At 53.1% G+C, this 19,304-nt stretch overlaps 1 protein-coding gene across 1 annotated transcript in view; it reads right to left on the bottom strand.

Moving 5' to 3' along the window:
- Positions 1-19,304, bottom strand: part of Nectin1 (nectin cell adhesion molecule 1) — a 60,658-nt gene that overhangs the window by 7,997 nt on the left and 33,357 nt on the right. Inside the window, exons 2-5 of the mRNA XM_051156262.1 lie at positions 5,531-5,881; positions 4,754-5,056; positions 4,376-4,493; positions 2,996-3,147 (exon numbers count right to left, since the gene is read on the bottom strand). Of these exons, the coding sequence (XP_051012219.1) occupies positions 2,996-3,147; positions 4,376-4,493; positions 4,754-5,056; positions 5,531-5,881 (924 nt within the window). The remainder of the gene's footprint in view (positions 1-2,995; positions 3,148-4,375; positions 4,494-4,753; positions 5,057-5,530; positions 5,882-19,304) is intronic.

Raw genomic sequence — 19,304 nt, 5'->3', positions numbered from 1 at the left:
ATGGTGGCTTGCCTGCTCACACCGGCTCACCCACACTTACAGAAGAACACACCCACACTCATGTCTGGGCACGCACACTCGCAGAGACACTCCCCGTGAAGGCCTACCCATCTTTGGTCCAAAGAACTGGCCTGACTGGCATGCTCATGGGATGAGGCCAGACTTCCCACAAGTAAGAGCTGGGACAGACACAGTGAACTTGAGTAGCTTCCCTCCCTACTCATGGGAGTGGCAAGAGGCCAATCCGCCACTTTCCTTCTAACACCTTTAGTGGCAGAAGCTATACCCTATTTGGTCAAGGCCATACCCTAGACCTCTTCCTCACCCCCCACCCCCCTTGGTGTCAGCCCTTGTGGAAGAGGGAAGGCACTCTGTCTACTGTGTTGTAGGACCACTGACCCAGCACTCTGGAACTGCTTCTCAGCACAAGGGCCTTGCAAATGGGATCCTTGGAGCGGCCAGACACTGTGAACGGCCTCCACAAAGTCCACCGGGTCGTCTGCTCAGCTTTCTCATCCTTATGGCCACAGCTTGGGCCCATTTCACACTAGGAGTCGTTCACTATGACAGGCCCTAGCTGGTGTCCTGGTGCCACCATGCAGCCACCTGGACATAGTCAAACCCCCAGCACCTCTATGCTGCTCCACTGTGAGCCTTCCAGAGGCTCTCGTGCCCACCATCACTGCTGTTCCAGCGCCTCCCCTTACCCATGCCCCCCCCACCCCCGCCGCCTACCCCAGCTGCTCTTCATTCTTCTCTCTAGATGTGCCCAGGGCAAAGCTATTACCTGAAAGGATGGCCACAATGAAATATTAAATTTCCATTTATCCCTCTTACTCATGCATTGCCTTTAGACCAGTGAGGCTGGGAGCACAGAGCCCAGCTATGCCCCCTTGGGGTAGTCCCAAGGGATGCAGAGGGCACTTGCTGGTGTGGGGGGATAGAGCCATGAGGTCGCCTGCCACTTAAGAGAATGAACAGCACGGGAAAAGCTTAGGACATCCAGCTGAATCCTTCAGAAAGGCTGAAAGCTGCTTCCGGCAGGGCTGACCACAGCTCCTGAGCCTATCAGGAGATCAAGGGATGCCATGCTTTTTTTGTCTCTTAGCTCCCGGCTAATTGATTTGCAAGCAACAGAGCCCTGGGTATGACCCCCTTTCCAATTGGAGCTCTAGGTGGCTTTAGGAAAACCTGTCCTCGGAGCACACACCACCTCCATGACCTGACCACGGGTCCCACAGAAGGTCCTGGGTACCCATGGCAGCTTCCTCCTTGTGGCTAGTTTCTTTTTTTCTTTTCCTCCTTTCTGCTCCTGGATCTGAGCCCCCATGGCCCCTTCCTTGTGGCCATTGCCTTTGCCCCTGGACTTTGAGAGAAAGGAGGATGGCATGCTCCTGCTATCTGTGGCTCTGAGGCTGGTTATACTTGCCCTAGCAGAGTCTCTGGTCACTCGTCTCACCCTGAGAAGCAGCATCAATGAGAAAGATAGATGGCCTTTGGGCTCCTTATTTCCTCCAAATTTCCAGTCAGCCATCTCCCAGAGTGGGATGCTGTGATGGCGTTGGCGATCCTGCTGGAGGGAGTACCACCTGGTCATATGGAGACTGAGGCTTAGATTTGACTCTCTCTACACCACAGACTGGGAAGCTCAGACTCCGAGAGGCAAAGAACTCTCCCTATAAGGCTCATCTTGTTCCAGAAGGGGGAAGTGTGTGGCAGTCCTCTTCTGCTTGTCTGTTACCCTATAGGAATTCCCAAACCCTATCCTGGCCGGTCACCTGGGCTATTACCAAGCTCCAAACCTGGCACCTCTGCTCCTATAAACAGTCCCAGAGTCAGGGGCAGGGAGTTGAAGAAAATCATAAGTGACCACACCTTCTTGTTCCTAGGTGACGGGAGAGCAGCAAGGACAGGTCAGTGCAGTCCCTGGATAGCTCCCGCTGCTCATCCTGCAGATGAATGTCTGGGGTGCACGCACAGAGGATGCCTCATCTTCTTGAGACAGAGGCCCAGAGCCAGCAAATCCTCAGGGCTCCCCAAAACCTGCGTCTTAGCTAGAACTCCTACCATTGGCTAGTCTCCCAGAAGCCAAAGGTTACTCTGCACATAGTACATCCTGTCTGTCTCCTTTGGTGGCAGAGGAATGGATGTCCCTTCCTGTTTTCAGGGGTTCACTGTGTCACTTTCTCACCCTGCAGGCAGCTTAGGCTTGATACGAAAGAGAGTTCCCCCTTGTGAAGCTCAGTGGCGATTTACTCCTGCGTGCATTTGTTTTGATGCTCTTGTTAATGACAGTGATAATGATGGAGGCCACGGCAATAATCACGGAGCCCTGGCCACTGACTGACAGACCGAGTTGTGCTAGGTTACATGACCTACATTATGTGTCATTGGACAACAGCCCTCCCTTCAAGGCAGGTCACACTACCCCCATTTTACAGATGAGGCCTGCTCAGGTCATGTCCCAGGTGAAGTCTCCCTGAGGAGCATCATAACCCTCCCCCGACGACTGGTTCACCCTCTCATGTAAAGATCTGGGTGAAAAACAGTCCTGAGACATATGTATCCAGTGCATTTAGGGTGTATGCTCACTCCAGCCTCCGCCTTGTGTTCTGCTTGAGGCGAGCCTCCACCTGCAGCCCTGCAGGTTTTCTCATCTCCACCTGCAGAACCTGGAAAAGGACATGCACTCTATCTGTAGACCTGCCCCACCAAGCCAGCATGACTCCCTGGTGCCAAGAGCTCAGTTGTAGCCCCTAAATGCCATTGCTGCCCCTCTCTCAATGAGGGTCACTCTGACTGTACCCTTTAGCTCCCTCCATAAAGCAAAGAGAGAGATGGCAAAGAAAAGAATCATGGCCTGGACTCCAGAGAAGCAAGTGGTGGTTAGGGGAGGGGTGGAGAACAAATTTCCCACGATGCGAAGTAAGGAGCGGGTGCAGCTATAGAGGAACCTTAGGACGGGGGGGCGGCAGGGGAAGCTGAAGATTCCTACCTGTGATATTGACCTCCACCTGGCCTGAGCGGGTACCAATGGGGTTGGTGGCCTCACAGATGTAGGTTCCTGCTAGGCTGTAGTTGATGGGACCCCGGAAGAAGAGGGTTCTGTTCTGGGCCTCCACACCTTTGGGGAGAGAGCCATTCAACCTGTAGGTATTGGGAGACACAGTGAAGGGTTATGACTCTTCAGTCCCAAGAAGCAGCCCCTGGGGGTGGGGGGGGGGGAAGGGGGAGGAATCCACTTGGCTCAGGTGCTGTCTGTCAGCTCTTTCTTTGAGTGTATATTAGGCTCTGTTTGGGATGGGGGAAATAGTAACAACAACAACCTTGTGCATCTCACAGTTTTCTATTATTCAGTAGCTTAAGGGTTTGGGTTTTTTTGGGTCGGGGGGGGGGGGGATTGTTTTGTTTTTTTGGACACAGGGTTTTTCAGAGCCCAGGTTGGCTCTGAACTTGCAGCAATCCTATCCGGGCCTTTCTATTGCTAAGATGACAGGACTTGGGCCACCACGCCTGGCAGTTCGTGTTTGATCATCACACCACTAAACCACATTCAAGGCAGGTGGGTACCACTCCCACGTAACAGATGAAACCCGAGATCCAAGGCCAAGGACACACAGCTAGGAAGCAGCAGAGCGAGAGCCAGCTGGGTCTGCAGGCTGTAGCAGAGTGCTTGTGCTGCTGCTCCTGGGTCCGCTTGGTCCTCCGTCTCCTTAGTAGTGGGTTGATAACAGAGACACCTGGGCTCTGACCCTAGCTCTCACCTAGTGGGGGCCACTGGGGCCACGTGCATCTGGAGAAGCTAATCAGAGGGGCAAGCCTTTGAGCTCCTTCTCATTGCTAGGCATGTCTCGAGACATTTCCATGTGGGGACCCTCCTGGGGGCTCGCCAAGTACAGAAGACCTTCATCCTTCCCTTGTTCACTAGTCCTTCAGCTAAGCCAGCAGCCACTCCGGCTACAGAACTGACTGGCAAGCACAAGGAACAAAGAAAGACTAGGGTGTTCCAGAACATCAGCTTCCCAAGGGATACCTTGATAAAAATAAATAATGGGGGCCGGGGTGGGATGACTCAGGATGAGTCACCAAAGGAAAATGACAATCTTCTTTTATTAGTGAGGGAAGGGAAGCAGGTTGTGAGAGAAGCCCCTGCCCGGCAGCATAACAAACTAACCCAAGCACTCAAATGCAGAGGTGCATGATCATAGTTAGTACGTGTGTGCATGTGTGTGTGTGTGTGTGTGTGTGTGTGTGGGGTCTCTTAAACCACTGCCCATGGAAAAATATGAGCCTAGATTCTAATCCTCCCTACCCCTTGAAGGTGGGCAGTTAACAAGTGGTATTTTCAGGGGATGGGCCAGCCTACAGCACTCACGTGGTCCAGTGGTACTCAGTGGCTGGAGGGTTGGCATCTGCTTTGCACGTAAGCTTCACGTCTGTCCGCTGCAGGTACCAGTTGCCGTCAAAGCCCTCAATGGTCACCTCAGGTTCATCTGTGAGGCAAGGGAGAATGTTGGAAGAGGGTGAGGTCAGGGAGACGCTGAGGACGTGGGAGCAGCTAGGAGGGCAGGGTGGCATTACAGGACCTCAGCAGGCGCAGCAAGGCTTGGGAAAGGTTAGAAGGAGATAGGAAGTTACAGAGGAAAAGGACAGGAGACTGCAGCATCTTGGAAGAGAAGGTAGCGGGGAGACCACGGACAGAAGAGGAGGGCAGGTAGGCAATGGGTGGGAAGGGCCCCTGGCCCTGGCTCACACTGCACGTTGAGTGTAAGGCTCTCCCTGAAGCGGTCCAAGTGATAGTTGACGATGCAGGCCAGGGACTTCCGGTGGGCTTCCCTGCTGGGCACCAAGCGGTAACGGCTGATGACTGTCACTGTACCATTGGGGTTCCGAATTTCCTGGTACTCGGCCTCGCCTTTTAGCCGTGTTTCCCAGGACACCACACTAGGAGGCTTCCCATTGGCTGAGGTGCAGGTGGCCACCAGGACCTTGTCATCTTGTCCCTTCCTGGCTCGGAGCACTGCCTGGGTGCCCTCAATCCAGTTGGTGGGTTTGGCTGTGGGGACAACACCATGGCATCAGTTGAAATTGCCTGGGCATCTGCTAGGTACTCACCCTGGCCACATCTGCCTCTCAACTGTGCTTGGCTAAAGCTCTTCTCAGAATTTCTCTTGGGAACTTCCTCATGCCAGCAAATCCTCCTTGCTGCACAAACAGCTATGATTTTAGGCTTCTTAGACTCTTGGCATGCTCAAGCCAAGCAGCTTCCTTCCTTACCACAAGTGTCCAAAGCACCTGCCTGCTTCCTAGTCTCCAACACATGTCCTTTGTGGGGACCCCAACCTAAATACAGTTCCTGCCCCTGTCCAAAGCCAAGGTCCCCACCTCCAATCCTTGGGGAAATGTGGACAATCCGGCTACTCAAGTGAGAGGCACTATACCTGGCGTTATATGGCTACTGGGGTGGCTACAGGCTAAGGATGGCCAAGCCCTTTAGGCAGGCAAGGGCGAGAGGCCCAGGGCAGCTTACCCATCACAGTGAGATTGAGCTGGCTCTCACGGTTGCCTGTAGGGAAAGTGGCAAATTCACAGATGTACATGCCCTCGTCCTCCAGCTCTAGGTGGGAGAGGCGGATGGTGCCATCGATGAAGGAGGGTCGCAGGAACTCCACTCGTTTCTCGTAGGGAGGCAGCACAGAAACGCCCATCGTTGGGTTATAGATGGCCATGTTCTGCTTGGAGCCGTTGGTGGCCTTCTGCCATGTGACCTGGGTGATCTTCACACTGGGCAGTGGGTTGGCAAAACTGCAGTGCAGTACCACGTCTGTGCCGATGAAGCCATACATGGAGTCGTTCACCTGCACCACCTGCGCGTGAGTGCCTGGCAGAGGGGATGACAGGAAGCAGTCAGTGCCAGGGACTGCTCCCTACCCCTACCATTCTCTGACCTCTGGTCTTGACTTTTTACAGCAGCCACATTCCTTTTTTTTTTTTTTTTTTTTTTTTTAATAAATCTTCTTATGGAAATAGTCACTGGGCCTGGTGGCTTGTGCCCATAACCCCAGCGCTTGGGAGGCTAAGCAGGGTGTTTGCTATGAGACTTTGAGGCCAGCCTGGGTTACATAGTAAGTTCCTGGACAGCCTGAGATGAGAGTGAAACTCATTTCAAATCCCCCTCAGAGTGAACGAATTACTTACTTGATATAAAAACCACCTGTAGGCTGTTAAGATGGCTCAGTGGGTAGATATAGAGCCCTAAGCATGTGATGACCTAAATTTGATACCCAGAACCCACTTGGTGGAAGAAGGGAATCCTGTAAATGGTTCTCTGGCTTCCACACACCCACCACGGCTTATGCACGCACGCACACACACACACACACAAATAAATAAACAAATTTAATAATAAAATCTCTCTTTGGATAATTCTGAAAACTACCAAGAAGAGGATGACATCATTCACTTGTAGCTTAGAATGCCCTTGAACTCACAATCCTCATATCTCAGCTTCCTGGGTGTTGGAATGCTCTAGGTGTACCACTACTGTGCCTGCTGATGATCTACATTTTTTTTTTTTTTGCATGTGTATGTGTTATGCATGCACATGAGGGTCTGAGGTTGATGTTAGCAATCGTCCTGGGTTGAGTTCTAATATTCTTTTTTCCCCTACAGGGTCTGGCCCTGGCTGGCCTAGAATTTGCTGTGTAAACCAGGCTGGCTTCAAATCTGCTTGCCTCTGCCTCCTCAGTGCTGGAGTTAAAGGCATGGGTTTCTTAGTCTTATATTTTCAGGCGAAAGCTCTCAGCTGGACCCACGTGGGGTTGGTTAGTTTAGCTAGCCAGGGATGCCGGCTTTGCCATCTGGCATTTGTGTGGGTGCTGGGGTCCCTAGATTTGGCCCTCAGGCTTTTGTGGCAAACACTTTACCCAATGAGCTATCTCTCTAGCTCTCGACATTAAAAAGAAAACCAGCTCCTGCCCCCCTGCCCCGCCGCCAACCAAACCAAACCCAAAAAACCCCAAACCCAAGCAAAATCAGAACCATACCATACAGATTGTTCCAAACGCTGCTTTTCACTGAGTATAAAGGTCAGCGTCCCAAACATATGTGCTAGTAAACATACACCCACATCCCAATTTCCCCCCTTCTGTCTAGTTCTGTGGATGGAGCCCAGGACCTTGCTTATTCTTGTTAAGCTTTCCACCACTGAGCTACATCAAGCCCCACCTCTCCCTGTCCTCCCATGGTGCCTTTTAAGGCAGTTTCTAGCTTCACAGTTAGGTCTGATCTTGAACTAAGCATCTTCCTGCCTCAGCCTCCAGAATGTTGGGGTTACAGGTGGCGGCACCATTCCTACCTAGCATGCCATCATTTTGTATGAGGGTCAAAAAGCTCTATTTTCCAAGAAGAGCTCTAGCTAAGAGCTTTCCTGGGCCTCCGGTTCCCTCATCTGATTAATGAGCCAGGTAACCCGGTGTTCTCTACTTTACCCATTGCTGGGCGGCCAGACAGATAAGAAAGGACATGGGATGGGGGGGGGGGCAGGGATCTAGGGAAAGTCCTGAGGAGGTGCATCGTGAAGGCCCTTCCCCTGCAGCCCCCGTGAGGAGCTCACTCAAGCCCTTCCTTCAGGAAGCCTGCCCTGTCTGGTCCTCCAGGTTCCTCCTGATACAGCCCTCCCCTGTCTCAGAATATGACTGTTGATACCTCTGACTTCTTTCCTGGACTATGAACTCCTACCAGGATTCTCCAAAGCCCAGCCCAGCTCAGCATCTGGCTTACACAGCAGGCTTCCGTGTTTCCTTCTCTCAAACGTAGCAAATATCTATCGCTGGGCAGACTGCAGTGACAGCCAAGAGAATGGAGATTCCCAGGATGGAGCGGGCAGCTGTGCTAGGCATAAGATCCCTCCAGCCTCCTCATCTTACAAACTCTTTCCCTTTGAGCTCCACAGCAGTTTGAGCTGCTAACTTGGGGCAACCATGCCAGACCCAGGCTCTGCCCTCCACTTCTCTCTATTTCTGAGTCTGTCACATCCCCAAGGCTGCCTCTTTGTCACATGACTGTAATATGCTTCCTGTCATTGGTGGACTTCATATCTTGTGTCCTGAGTGCCATCGATAATACTAGGCCCTCTACTGATCCAGAGGCAGGAGGCTGGCTCCAGGAAGCCTGGGATCCTTGACTCTTGTGTACGATGGAGAAATGGGGGGCTCCTAGGAAGGACCTAAAGCCCATGGTCACTTTAGTACACTGCTCCCGATTCCACTCTTCCAGAGATCACTGTAGGACTGTGGGACCTCAGGGCCTTAGTCTACAGCAGGCTCTCAAGAAATGTATGCTAAGCCAGGCATGGTGGGACATGCTTGTAATATTAGCATCCAGGAATCAGGAGGGTGATGGTAAGTTCAAGGCCAGTCTGGACCATATAGTAAGACCTTGGGAGTGGGTGGAGGAAAGGAGGAGAGAAGAAAGAGGAGGGAGGAGAGGGAGGACAGAGAGAGAGAGAGAGAGAGAGAGAGAGAGAGAGAGAGAGAGAGAGAGAGAGAGAGAGAATTGCTGAAGACTTCTAGTTTTGACTTTCCTGAGCACTGAGAATTTCATACATTTCCCCCCCCCCATTCTTTTCACCATTCACACAGCCTTACCAAGCACATCGAGTGTTCCCATCCCCCCAGCTGGCCCCTGGAAGCACAAGAGACACCCCAAGGTGAGGTGTTGGGGGCCAGGAGGTGCTGTGAGGAGGGAAGTGTGGCACATAGCTGGGGGCTGAATTTCCTCCTACCTGTGGAACCCTACCAAAGAGCAGGCTGGATGCCCTGAGTCTCCTGTTTCCTTCTGCCTCTATCTGACAGCAGCCCCAGCCTGTGCCCCACCCAGAAGCAGCAGCCCTGAGAGGAGGTCAGTGGGTCAGATGGTCTGGCACTCTTGCTGACTGGTCAGCTGGCAAGCAACTAATTCCTCCGTCCTCCCCGACAGGATGAATGGGTGCTCCCTGATGCTCCTACAGCCTCAACCCCCAAGCCTGCTGGCGGCTGCCCAGCGGCTGAGATAATGTGGGCATAATTGGAGAACTTGCACCACATAAAGCCAAGAACTGGAAAAGCCAGTTGGGAGGGCTTGGGCCACAGGTGAGAGTTGGGGGAAGGGGCATGGGCATCAGGAACCATCTTGGTTGCTAGATATAGTGAGTCTGGAGGGCCACATGGCCCACTGAGCTCCACTACCCCATCTCCCTCCATGCCGTCTGCAGGAGTGGAGCAGGCAGGGGGCTGGCCCTGGGATATAGGCTGGCATTCCTCTGCTGCTTCCGAAGCGGTGATGTCACCCTTCAGGGGTAAGTCAGTGCCAGGAGGGGAGGTTGCTGATGATGCCTCTTGGAAATTGGGGGAGGTTTCTGTGCCAAAGCAGGTGTGTGTGTGTGTGTGTGTGTGTGTGTGTGTGTGTGTGTGTGTGTGTGTGTGCTCCCTACCTAAGTCTATGCTGGGTAGAGGCCATTTTTTCTCTCCACTGGTTCTCCCAGAACTCAGTGCAGAAAGAAACATTCCTGGCATCCCCTCGTTGTACATGGAGGTATTCCTGGCTCGGTGATGGGTTGGATGGTGACATAGAGGACCTCTCAGTAGTAGGCATGTTCACTTTTATTCTTGGCCTCTGCCATTTGGGGCTGTTAACAGGGACTAGAAGGTGGTCCGTGGGTGGCATGTAGGGCTCCTGGAACATTGAGGGTAGAGACCTCAGTGCCCTGAAGTTGAAAGGGGATGAAAAATTAACAAAATTAGGCCCCTCCTTAACACTCCAGCCTGAGGGACCTAGTTCCCAAGCTTCTGTGGGGGCTCCCTGGCTTGCAGCAAGCATGTCAAGTCAGGTCTAGGTACCAGCTCTTAGACTGGGTTGCCCTCCCCTCTTTTTCCCTTTTTTCCCCCAAGGGAGCAGACTCCACCTTGAACATGGAGAGGAGGAGCTGAGAAAGCCTGGGAAATAGAACAGGATTGATGGGGACAGGTGCAGGAAGGGTGTGTGTGTGTGTGTGTGTGTGTGTGTGTGTGTGTTAGAGTATGTTCATCTTTCTTTGTTGTTGTTGTTGTTGTTGTTTGTTTTTTTGAGACAGGGTTTCTCTGTGTAGCCATGGCTGTCCTGGATTCCCTTTGTAGACCAGGCTGGCCTCGAACTCACAGCAATCCACCTGCCTCTGCCTCCCGAGTGCTGGGATTAAAGGCGTGTGCCACCATGCCTAGCCCCTGAGTACGTTCATCTTTCTACATTTCTGCTCCAACCTCATAATCTGGAAGATGAGCCGGTGGCCCCCAAGCTCTGTAGGACCTTTTTGGTACTCTCTTTTGAGGTGCATGATGGGGCTGGGAAGAGTCTGTGGTGTGAGTTTGCATTCTGCCTCTGGGGTATCTAGTGGGCCAATGACTTAACCTCTCTATGACTCTGTTTACATGGAGGATGCACATTTGCAAAATGGGCATTCTAATACTTAATGCCCATCCTATACAACTATTGTAAAGATGAAATGAAGGGGTACATGGGAAAGTCACAAAGCAGCATTAGCACAAGAATAAACGCTCAGTCAATGTTGGCTGCTGCCATCATTGTTATCATCGTCACCATCATCATCCTCATCATCGTCGCCACCGCCACCACCACCATCATCACCATCATCTGTGAAACAGTAGGCCTCCCTCTTTGGAACTTCATTTAACAAATGTCTACTGATCATCTACCTGGCACCAGGCACTGTACAGCCCCTCTCTTCTGGGACACCATGATAGTTCTCACTCCTGACTCCCTGGTGGGCACTTCTGCTAAGACCCCAATGGCATATAACCTGCAACTGTACCTGTTACTATATTCCTGCCCTTGTTGAGAGTCTGTATCCTGTCACTCAACGGATGTCTGGCTACCATGTGGAAAAGCAGGAACATGCTCGGCCTTGGGCTGTGTCTACTGCATTACACTTGATACAGTAGACCCAAGCATAGGGAGCCTGCTCACTCTCTGGTCACCCAAGCAATAGTCCTCTTTCCCTGAAGACTATAGACTAGAGCTCGTGACACAGCAGCACGGGAGAGTCTAGTGGACCAGGCAACCTTCCACTAGCCAGGTCAAGAGGGATTGGGTCATCTGCCGAGTGACACAGAACAGTGACCTAACACAACTCCCACCTAGACCAGAGGCTGGCTCAATCTGTCTCTCTGGGGACTTTGTTCTGAGTGGTGCCCTCCAGAAACCCCACCATATTTTGAAAAGGACACAAATGCCAATCCCAATATTCAGCCACAGCGTTCGCAGGTACCTGGTGCTAGGGTCTTGTGATGGAAGTTCAGAAATGGAATCTGGGGAGCCCAGGCCAGAGTGCCTACAGAAGGCTGTTATATGTGCAGAGTGGGGAGAGTAAAGGGTAGGAGACAAAGACCCTGGGACCTGTGCCTGCAGAATAGGGGTTCCTACATCTGAGGGTACATAATGAATCTTTCCCTGCCCTGACCTCAATCACTGCCTAGGTTCTCCCTGACCACCCTAGACAGTCAGGTCAAGGTCCAAGACACGGGTCCCTGGGACTTGTGCTATGGTGCCTCAGTTTCCTTAGCAGAACACAGGCTAGGCAGTTGGGGCGACCTGGCTTCCCAGAAGTGCTGAGCGAGCAAAGCCAAGCACCAGACCAGCCCACCTCCCCACGTCACAGGCCTGCAAAAGCCCAAGCTCAGCAACAAAACACAAAGGCTCTTCAGTTGTGGCAGCCGAACCTGCTCCCCAAGGCCCTGCCCTGCCTGCCATGGAGCTAATCTGCAGGGGGGTGGCAAGAGTTCCCACGCATTGGGCGTGGCCACATGAGCAGTTTCTCCTCCTGCCCTTTTCGACTTGAGAACTCCTGTCCTAGCCGGGCAAATGGGCCTGGGCTCAGAAGGTGGGTATGTAAATGGGTACTTCGTGAGCCCCCCCCCCCCCCAATGCCCTGGCCTAGCTATGCTGATCTTCTCCTGGCCTTTATTTCCTGCAGCCTGCCTCAATGTCCCCAGCAGTGGCTTGAGCAGAGTGTGAGCACACGAGAGAGCAGAAGTTTGTGTGTATAGGTGTGGGGTGTTGTGTTGGTTCTCGGACAACAACCTGTGCCAAAGCAACGTCCCTTTTTTCTCTTGGTCTTACTTGGTCTCACCCCGTAGCCCAGGCTGCCCTAGAACAAGACTATGCAGCCTAGCCTAGCCTCAGACTCATGGCAATTCTCCTGCCTTAATCTCTTGACTACCAACAAGGTACATCCCCAGTTGAAACCAGTACTCTTTGTTTCTAGGGCTTTCTAGGCATGCTCCCTCCCTCTCTTCCCCTCCAGGAACTGGCAGGCAGGATGGGACTTCAGGTGGTGAGAAACAGCTAAGTGCAAGTGGGAATGACTCACTGTGGGGAAGGGGAGGGGAGGGTCCCTGAAACCTTGCTGAGTCAGCAAGGTGACCTAAAGCTTAAGGACCCTCCCCTCTGCACAGCTTCTTTCCCAAATGTCAACTCTCAGGAAGCCCAGGCAGGAAGCATTTGGGGGAGGCCGGCAATGAAGAAATGGGATCAGGAGGGAACTCTCTTTCTGGGGGTCATCTCCTCTTGGAAGGCTTTTGCCAACCTGTCATCTGGACTGGATCATTCCGCCAGGAAAAACCTATCCTATAAGGGCAGGGCACTAGCTGAAGCTCTTTGAACTTGTCCTTTCTCGTATCTATGCCCCAGGCATGGCTCTCCATTAATTCAGGCTGCATCACCTGCTTCCAAATTCCCCTTCATAGCTGGGATGGGACGGGGGTGGGGAACAGTGACCTGGCTAAGAGGGCACCAGGAAGAGCGGACAGAGGCAATAGCTGTCCCATTCCTTGTCCCAGTGCTCAGCCAGTCCTCCCTTGGGAGGCACAGAAAGAGGGAATAGTGCATTTCCTGGGCCAGCACAATGGTTAGCATCTTCATTTCTTACCTCCTGCAGTTAAGGGACCTCTGCTGGTGAGAAGGCCTTGGGGAATTCTCTTGGGGACAGAGCTTCTGGGATGACTCCAGGGGCTCTGTGTCCCTTCCATTCACCATCAGCCACTCACAGTAGTGATAATGTCCTATGATCCCACAGCCAGGGGCTAATTGCTACTGTCTGAGCCCAGGCGCCTCCACCCCCAGCTCTGGGGTCACAAACACTGTCCATGTTTTCCTCTTGGCTGAAGGCTCCCCCTCACCCCCCTCCGACTCCCCACATGGAGTTGGTTAATGATGGGCTGTGGGGCTGGCGCCCGGTTGCCTTGGGTGGGGGAGCACAGTGCGTGGGAGAAGAGGGGGCGCGGCAGCCTGGGAAAAGACCTAGAAGGAGCCAGGGCGCAGGATCTTCCAGACAGGCTGGGCCAGCCCCACTCCTCTGGCAGTGCAGAAGCCCCGGGGGATGGCAGCACCCATGGGGGTGCCCCAACAAGCCCTATCTCTTCCTGAAACCTGGCAGGGCGGGCTGGGGGGCCAGAGATGAATCAGGGAGCTGGGCTTCAGCTCTCCCATCGAGGAACAAGGAAGGGGTTGGAGGTTCTGGACCACTCTTCTGCAGGTCCATTTCCTATTGTTGCCCCATCTCCAGGCTCTCCGGCAAGCAGGGACTCTACTTTGGCACACCAGGAACACAGTGCTTGACTCCTGGCTCTCTACCTATCTCCATTTCAAGCCTTCATGATGCTAGCTCTCGGCCCACTCTGCTTCCTCTCTGGTACCATACTTGCCACCTTTCCTCTGGGCAACGGACAGGGGAAGCATACCCACAGGAAATGGACATGGCAGGCTCTGTTGTCATCAGGGCTTATGTCGGGCCAGTGTCCCTTTCTGTAAAATGGGAGTAGTGGGCCTGAGGATGCTGGAGGGGTTCTGTGGCTCCAGCCTGCTCCGCTCAGTCTGCCTCCGCTTTGCTCCTCCTCTGGATTTACCTTCGGGAGCTTGAGTACTGACCAGTTAGTTCTCTGTCTTTGTATGCTGGCCAGTGTCTCCTGGAAGTCCTCCCAGATCAAATCCACGTTGTATCGCAGCAAAGCTGGGGTATGGCAGGTTCTTCCATAGCCAAGCAGTCACCCAATCCAGCTTACAGTAGCTCCTTAACAGCTTTGGTCCAAATCTAAATGTCCGCCAAGCTATTCCCACCAATACCCTCGTTGCCATCTCTATGTCTCTCACTTTATTTTCTCGTCCCTCCTTGGCTAGGCCCCCCCATGGGCAACTCCTTCCTTTTTAACTTCAACACCCATGTCTTATGCCTTCTTCCTCCTTAAGCCTTGACCCCGAGTGGCCCACCTCTCACTGGTCCACTGCAGGACAATGCTGAGTGTACAGTTAGTTCCCTGGCTGGAGGTGCCATGTTGTAAACTTCCTGAACTCCTCAAGATCAAGTCCAAGGTTGGCCTCGAACTCACAGAGATCTGCCTGCCTCTGTCTCCAGAGTGTTGCAATGAAAGGCATGCACCACCATGCCCGGCCCACCTAAGTGGCTTTTGAATTCATGGCAACCTTCCTGCCTCAGCCTCCTGTATGCCGAGATTATAAGTGTGAGCCACCACTCCCCAACGGAAGGCTTTGAACAGAGTCCCATATGAGGAATGTTGAGAAAATGAGGACACAAAAAGCTGCTAGAGGCTTGCTATCCCTTCTGCTAAAATACCTACATACTACACACACACACACACACACACACACACACACACACACACACGCATGCAGCTTCCTGGTGCTCTCTCTTCTTGCCCCTGTCATGGGTTAGGTGGTACTGTATGCTCAGGGTGCACACATGGGCATGCACTTGTTAGCATGTCAGTCTGAAGCCTAGCACTCAGAACCCACAGAACAACCCCACTGGGTGGTGGAGACGGCTGTGACCCAGTTGTGGTCCTGAGCCAAGGCTAACTATTGTCTCAGGTCCAGTGGCAGCTCCTGGGAAGCACATTAGCCAAGGGGCAGAAATGGACGGTGAGACCCCTTCTTCTGTATAGAGGGGACACACCTTAAGGTCTGACTCTCCTTCCTTGCCCGAAAATGGGAAGCCACACCCCCACAGAGCTGGAGTTGGTTTGACCCACCTTTCAATCCCCTGTCTTCCTGCTAGCTTCCCAGCTGATAGTCTTGATTCCCTTTCTCTCTTTTCTGTCCCAGTTCCTAGTACCCTGTCTCCCTTCCTTCCTCACACCAGAGCATAAGGTGAAAAATAGTTTTCTCACCTAAGCAAGCTGCTGCAGAGAGGCCCTGCTCCCTCCACCTAAGCCTGTTTATGTCTGTGTGCTCCACCTCCTCCCTCCACAGCCCTGGGCTGCTCCTGCCTGACCTGGCCTTTCTTGACTTGCAGGCACAGAAGCCTCTTGCTCTCAGGCCAAGCTATATTCAGGAAGGTTCGGTGACATGATAGCAGCTGAGGCTGCAGTGAACACTATTGTCTTTGAGCAGACACAGCCAGGGTTTCCCTGTGAGTGTGCGTGCATCGCTACTGACACATTTGGGAAAGTGTGGGCAGCAGCCTCTTTGGAAGACAAGCGGTGGGGAAGGAGAGGCTGGGGGCTGCTGAGAAGGCAGAGGAAGAATTCCCTCGGCTTCCCCAGGGGTGGGTGAGGGGGAACCTTCACAAGGCTCAGGATTGGCATGTAGCTTCTTTGCCTCAGTGCTCAGGGTTCCAGACTACAACGAAGTTCATCACCTGTTTGGCAGTGTAGGGCTCTTGGGTCTACCGTGTATCAGAAAGGGAAAGGTGGGCCACTCCAGCACCAGCTCTGCAGATGCTCTGTCTTTCCAGATGGGTGTAGGAAGGGTAGGCTATCAGGGGGTACAGCTGCCTACCTACAGGGAAGGTTCATTCTTTTTTTTTTTTTTTTTAATAATTTATTTATTTTTATTTTATGTGCATTGGTGTTTTGCCTGCGTGTCTGTCTGTGGATATCAGATCTTGGAGTTACAGACAGTTGTGAGCTGCCATGTGGGTGCCGGGAATTGAACCAGGGTCCTCTGGAAGAGTAGTCAGTGCTCTTAACTGCTGAGCCATCTCTCCAGCCCAGGGAAAGTTCATTCTAAGAGAAAGGGCTCAAGGGTTACTGTTTGACAGACATAGGCCATGAAGAGGCTTTCGTGTCTCCAGAGGATGGAAGAACACGGAGAAGGGCAGCGAGGCAAAGAGATGCCAGCAGGGAGACTTGCCGAGGGAGCGAGGGCAGAACCTCTAGTCAGGGTGGGTAGGAGGCTGTAAAGGCAGAAGGCTGGGGTGTGCTCAGGGCTGTGCTCAGCCGAACCGGGGACAGGCAGCATCTTCCTTCGAGGGTAAACTGCTATCATTTTGGAAGGATTTTCACCTCATTTGGTTCCTGCTTAAGTGAAATCCACAACATGTGTTCTCTGCATTAGTGGAGTGTTTGTGCTTAATTAGTGGCAAATTCTTTCATATTAAAGTCATTAAGTTTTGCTGTTTGCTCTCCTCACCCTGGGCCTGGCTCTCCTGCGTACGCTTTAATGTCGGAAGGCCTGACTAGAGATAGCCAGGTCCCTCCACTGTGGTGGACTCAGGAGATATTCATGCAACTGCACACCACGCATGCACGCATGCACATTAGCATGCACGCTAGCATGCAAATGCACTCTGTGGCATTTAGATTCCATTGTTCCAGCCCTAATGGCTGTCCCACCCAGGACTGGCATCTGTCCCTCCTGGCCCTTTGTCCATACCCTCAGGTACCTGCACATGGCTGGCAGCTCTCCTGTGGCCCTGCCCCACCTTTGAAGCTACCTTATAGGCAATGCTAAGGGTCAGAGGAGTGTTCCAGACTGCTGAGTGTGAACCTGCCCCTCCAGCAGAGGGACAGGAACAGTGCAACGTGGAAAATACAACTGCACAGGAGGCTGAGCTCTCATATCCAAGTGGGCAGCGGGACTGAGCGCAGACCAGTGCCAAGGGCCACTGAGGCATGCTGGGATGGGGGAGAGGGCAGGCTTTGCTCCTGCTCCGAGCCCTCTGGAAAGACTGTCTTATCAGTTCCAAAAGCTGAAATACGTAACTTGAGAGTAATGCTTTGTAGCCTAGAACTACAGTGACCCCAAACTCTTGTATACGGCATGGGTTCCCTTAGAATATTAGCTTTAGGGGCCATAGCCCAACTCACTACACACACCCCCTGTAGACCTCCAAACCAACCTCCCCCAACTATCCAACATAAATCTTCACAACAGTTCCAGCCTAGGTTTGTGGCAACTCAGACCACAACAAAACCAAGGTCATGACTCCAACCTGAGTGCTATCTCCGTCCCGGTTTTAACCACAGCACACAGCGAACTGGGGAGCATGCTGGCCCTGCAGTGACAGGCCTAGTCTCTCTCTCTTTTAGTCACAGTTTTCCCAGGCTGGCCCTGAAATGGAGGGCTTGGAGGATTCTCTTATCTCAGTCCTCTGAAAAGTGGACCCAGGTCTACAGGTGGGTGGCCCATGTTGGCTGCCTTTTAACTTTTGTGGAACTCGAGGTCTAAGTTCAGCCAAGCTTACTGTCATAGGGAAGCGGGACATTTATGACTGCCCCTTGTCCTCCCCCTCCCCCCGCCCCCGCCTTTTAAAAAAATCTAGCAGGGACGTGGAGAAGGCAAGATATTCAGAGGATCCCAACGTGGTGACTCAGGGAGAGGGAGGCTGTCCCCACTGGGGCACCCTGCTCCCACCTTCAGCAGGCCTGTGACCATGTCCAGGTTCTGCATAACTGTCCCTGTGTCGCCTTTCCCCCTAGCACACAAGAGGCTGAAGGTGGGGTACTGCTGGGGTACAGGCTTTCCTAGCTGACCTGGACAACTTCAGTAACTTCCAGTGTCAGTGCCCATGGCCAAGTCTCATGCCCAATGCCCAAGCCTAGCCTTTCCACCCACACAATGAGTCCCGGGGCATCTATGCCACTCAGCTGGGGAGAGGTCACCTCCTCACTACTGCGCAGCTTCCTCTGTTCCTGGCACATGGCTGTCACTGCTCTTTCCTTCTTTCTCCACAGCACTCAAACCATCACCTTACACTTGGCAAAATGCTGAGGGAACACCTCCCAGCTGCCACTGTAGCCTGTCCTCTCCCTGCCCTGCCTGGGAGGGACACATGAGGTGAGAAGACCTCAGAGTCAGAAAAGGCTCTGAGCCCAGCCACTAGACCGCATCCTTCCGAGTCACCATCCCAGTTTCCCCTTGTGGTGTCACAGTTTCAAGTGGTAGGGTCTTTCCCACTTTCCTCTCAACATCGACCATCCCTCTGCCCCACATGAGTCTCTCAGGGGCCTCACCCAGTCCGCTTCTAGCTCAGACTTGTCAAGGTTTCAGGAGTCACTGGTAAGGGCTGGCATGCCAGGGCCTGTTTCTCATCCTGCCTCAGAGAGGGAGCCAGCACGTAGGCACAGGGCATGGCGCCCAGCTGTGGAGATGGAGCCGGCCTCTGTGGCCACCTGCTTCCCTTGCCTACCCTTCCTTCCTATTCCCTTGTCCTTCTGACCCTGCCCAGTGTGGCCAGAGAGCCCAGGAGCAGCCTATGGCAGTGGTGTGTTGTGTGTATAAGCACCCCACACCCTTCAAGTGTGGGAGGAGTATCACCTGTCCCCTTGGACCACTCCAAGATTGGCCAATATCCTGAGTAACAGAAGCCTGTGGGTCCCTGAGAGGACACAAGAGGGTGATGCTCCCTGCTGGGCCCCTCCTGGAGATGGAAATCCTCAAAACTCCTAGGTGCTAGGTGCCACTATTGTTCTCATCTTAGAAACGGAGAATTCAGAGAGGTTGGGTATCTGTGTGTCTTGCTTCTGCCCCTTTTTTTTGGGGGGGGGGGGAAGCAGTGGTCTATACCTTCACGGCAGACACATGGAACCCATCTGAGGCAGGATGCATGAGGAGTCACTGCAGTACAGGGGGTGTGGGCATCATCCCGGCTGCCTGTCACCCCTGGGAAAAGGCTGAGTCTCTCACCCCTGGCTCCCACCTCTGCCTCTGTCAGGGCTGCAGGCCAGAATGAGGACTCTAAACGCACATAATCTCCATCCTTCCATGCTGCCTGACTCTGGCTTAGATCTTTATCTTTCTGGCCCTCGGCTTCTCAACCTGGGAATTGTGGCATGAGCTGTAAGGGAACAGAGACAAAATGCCGAGCATTTCCAGGAATCGTGGAGTGGAGGGTAATGGTGGCTACTAGGCACAGAGAAGGGGGGGGGGGAGAGAGAGAGAGAGAGAGAGAGAGAGAGAGAGAGAGAGAGAGAGAGAGAGAGAGAGAATGTGTGTGTGTGTGTGTGTGTGTGTGTGTGTGTGTGTGTGTGTGTGTG

Source organism: Acomys russatus, chromosome 14, assembly GCF_903995435.1.
Source record: "Acomys russatus chromosome 14, mAcoRus1.1, whole genome shotgun sequence".
NCBI classification, from domain to species: domain Eukaryota; kingdom Metazoa; phylum Chordata; class Mammalia; order Rodentia; family Muridae; genus Acomys; species Acomys russatus.
The sequence above is the reverse complement of the archived record's forward strand: the minus strand, read 5'-3'. Positions and strand labels throughout refer to the sequence as shown.